The 2323-nt window shown below is 42.3% G+C and overlaps 1 protein-coding gene across 1 annotated transcript; it reads left to right on the forward strand.

Annotated features, from left to right (window-relative positions):
* Positions 1 to 769: 769 nt before the first annotated feature.
* Positions 770 to 2001, forward strand: LOC125482669 (DNA repair protein complementing XP-C cells-like). Its single transcript, XM_048594785.1, has 2 exons — positions 770 to 861; positions 1825 to 2001. Exons 1-2 carry the CDS (start codon positions 774 to 776, stop codon positions 1968 to 1970), a joined length of 234 nt encoding a protein of 77 aa, XP_048450742.1. The 5' UTR covers positions 770 to 773; the 3' UTR covers positions 1971 to 2001.
* Positions 2002 to 2323: the final 322 nt, after the last annotated feature.

Below are 2323 nucleotides of genomic sequence, written 5' to 3' on the forward strand. Positions count from 1 at the left end.
GGGGGTAGGGTAGGTGGGACAGTGATAGATGGATTTAGGTAGGGGGTTTTTGTGATTGGACCATGTTCTGAGGAAGAGTCACCGGACCCGAAACGTTAACTCTGTTTTCTCCTTCACAGATGCTGCCAGACCTGCTGAGCTTTTCCAGCAACTTTATTTTTGTTCCTGATTTACAGCATCCACAGTTATTTTGGTTTTTATAACAGTGTTATAATTCTGGGCGACGTTGGTGAATAACTCTGTGTTAGTCCTTTCTGAGACTCAGTGTGTTGGAGCATCAGCTCCCTGTTCAGTCTCAGTAACATGAGGCACTTTCAGTGCACCACTTTCAATATCTCCTAATGAGCAGATTGTACTAAAATCAGGATGGAGAGCTACACAGAATATTGACCCAAGTCAGTCAATAAATCAGTGTTGAAATGTCTCTAAATTTGCTTGCTGGAGTTTAAATCACTTGAATTCTGTCTTCCAGGCAAATCATTTATTGTTTTGTTTCAAATTTCCAGCATTTGCAGTTCTTTGTTTTATTGAAGTCATTTATTGCATGGAGGGAAAACTTAATCTAAGAGAACATCAGTGACAGCCTAATACTCTATCAGCAGTATTGGCTTTCCCTCACTTTTTAACTGAGAGCTAGAGTTTCAAACAATGAGGCTTATTTTAACAGCACCATTATCAGCCCAGAGGAAGACACTTAACAGAGGCCACTTCCTCTCTCTCAGTTTGTCTGGAGCTAACTGTATTTACGTTCTCTGTAAAATCTCCACAGGTTGATGGACCCAGCAAAGCAGCAGAAAGAAAGTAGTTCCCAGGAAGATGACAGTACAGAGGATAGTGAAGATGAGTGGGAGGAAGTGGAAGGTAGGTTAACAAACATTATCACAGACTAATAGGGATGTAATTTTACCTGACCTGCCAAATGGATCACCTGGCATTCAACCTGGTTTCAATGCAACTCTAATTTGCAGTACACTTCTTAACCTGTCCCTAAGTGTAACCTTTCAGTTGAAACGGGAGAGAGTTTTACTCTGTATCTAACCTCATGCTGCCCCTGTCCTAGAAGTGTTTGATGGGACAGTGTAGAGGGAGCTTTATTCCAAATATAACCTCGTGCTGTCCCAATCCTGAGGGTGTTTGATGGGGGCAGTGTGGAGGAGGCATTCCTTTAGTTTGAAAGAGTAGAGAAAGCTTTACATAAGTTTCAAAGAAAAAAAGGTGTATAAGGAGCTTTACACTGGATCTGAACCCATCCTGGGAGTGTTTGACGGCAATAATATATCTGTATACTGTCGCCCTGTATGCTATCTGTACCCTGTATCTAACCTTGTGCTATCCTTGTCCTGGGTGTGTTTGATGGTGTTGAGGGAGCTTTACTTTCTGTTTAAAAGAGTAGAGGGAGGTCTGCTCTCTATCTAACCCTGTGCTGTCCCTGTCCTGGGCGTATTTAATGAAACAGTGCAGAGGCAGCTTTATTCTGTATGTAACCCCATGCTGTAGTGAGAGTGTTTGGTGGAAATAGTGTCAGGGGAGATTTACTTTCCATTTAAGAGTAGAGGGACCTTTACTCTGTATCTAAATCCATGCTGCCCCTGTCCTGGGATGGGTCAGATGGGAACAGTGTAGAGGGAACTTCACCCCCCACACTGTGTCTAACCCTGTGATATACCTGTCCTGGGAGTATTTAATGCTGCCACTGTCCTATTTTCTGTCACTGTGAGGTGTACATTGCTTGATCTTTTTGAGTCATTAACTGATGTTGAATGACTGCCCAATGGTATAAAGTATCTCAGAATTTAATCATTCTTTTCTTTCCTTCTCTGACAGAGCTCCAGACCTCTATGCCAGAAGAACCATCTGCCGCTCCCTTTCCTGAATCCACCATCCCTGCAAAACCACTCGAGATTGAAATCGAAAGCCCAGCACATGCCAAGAACAAAGAGAGAAGGCCTGTGACCTATAATCACTTTTGAATTTACTGCTGCCATTATCAGAATTCAGCCTGACATCTTCTTTTTCACTCTTTGCGGTAGCACTCTCTCTCACTCTCTCTCTTTCTTTCTGAGTCAGAACATCCTGAGCTGTAGTCACGCGCTGTAAATACACCAGACAGAAGTCTGGCTCTCACTGTTATACGCAAGAAGATCTGAATCCACTCTTACGTGAAAGTTTTATTTCTGTTAACTGCATTCTATAAATATACATCACACTGACTGCTAATTCCCGATATTTATACAATCAATTCACACCCAGTTTAAAAAAAAACCCTTACCTAATATATCCATCACCTGTTCCCTCATTCCATTACATCTCAGGCGTCTCTTCA

The sequence above is a fragment of the Rhincodon typus genome, unplaced genomic scaffold, assembly GCF_021869965.1.
Source record: "Rhincodon typus isolate 14 unplaced genomic scaffold, sRhiTyp1.1 hic_rhity00014487, whole genome shotgun sequence".
In the NCBI taxonomy this organism is placed as follows: Eukaryota; Metazoa; Chordata; class Chondrichthyes; order Orectolobiformes; family Rhincodontidae; genus Rhincodon; species Rhincodon typus.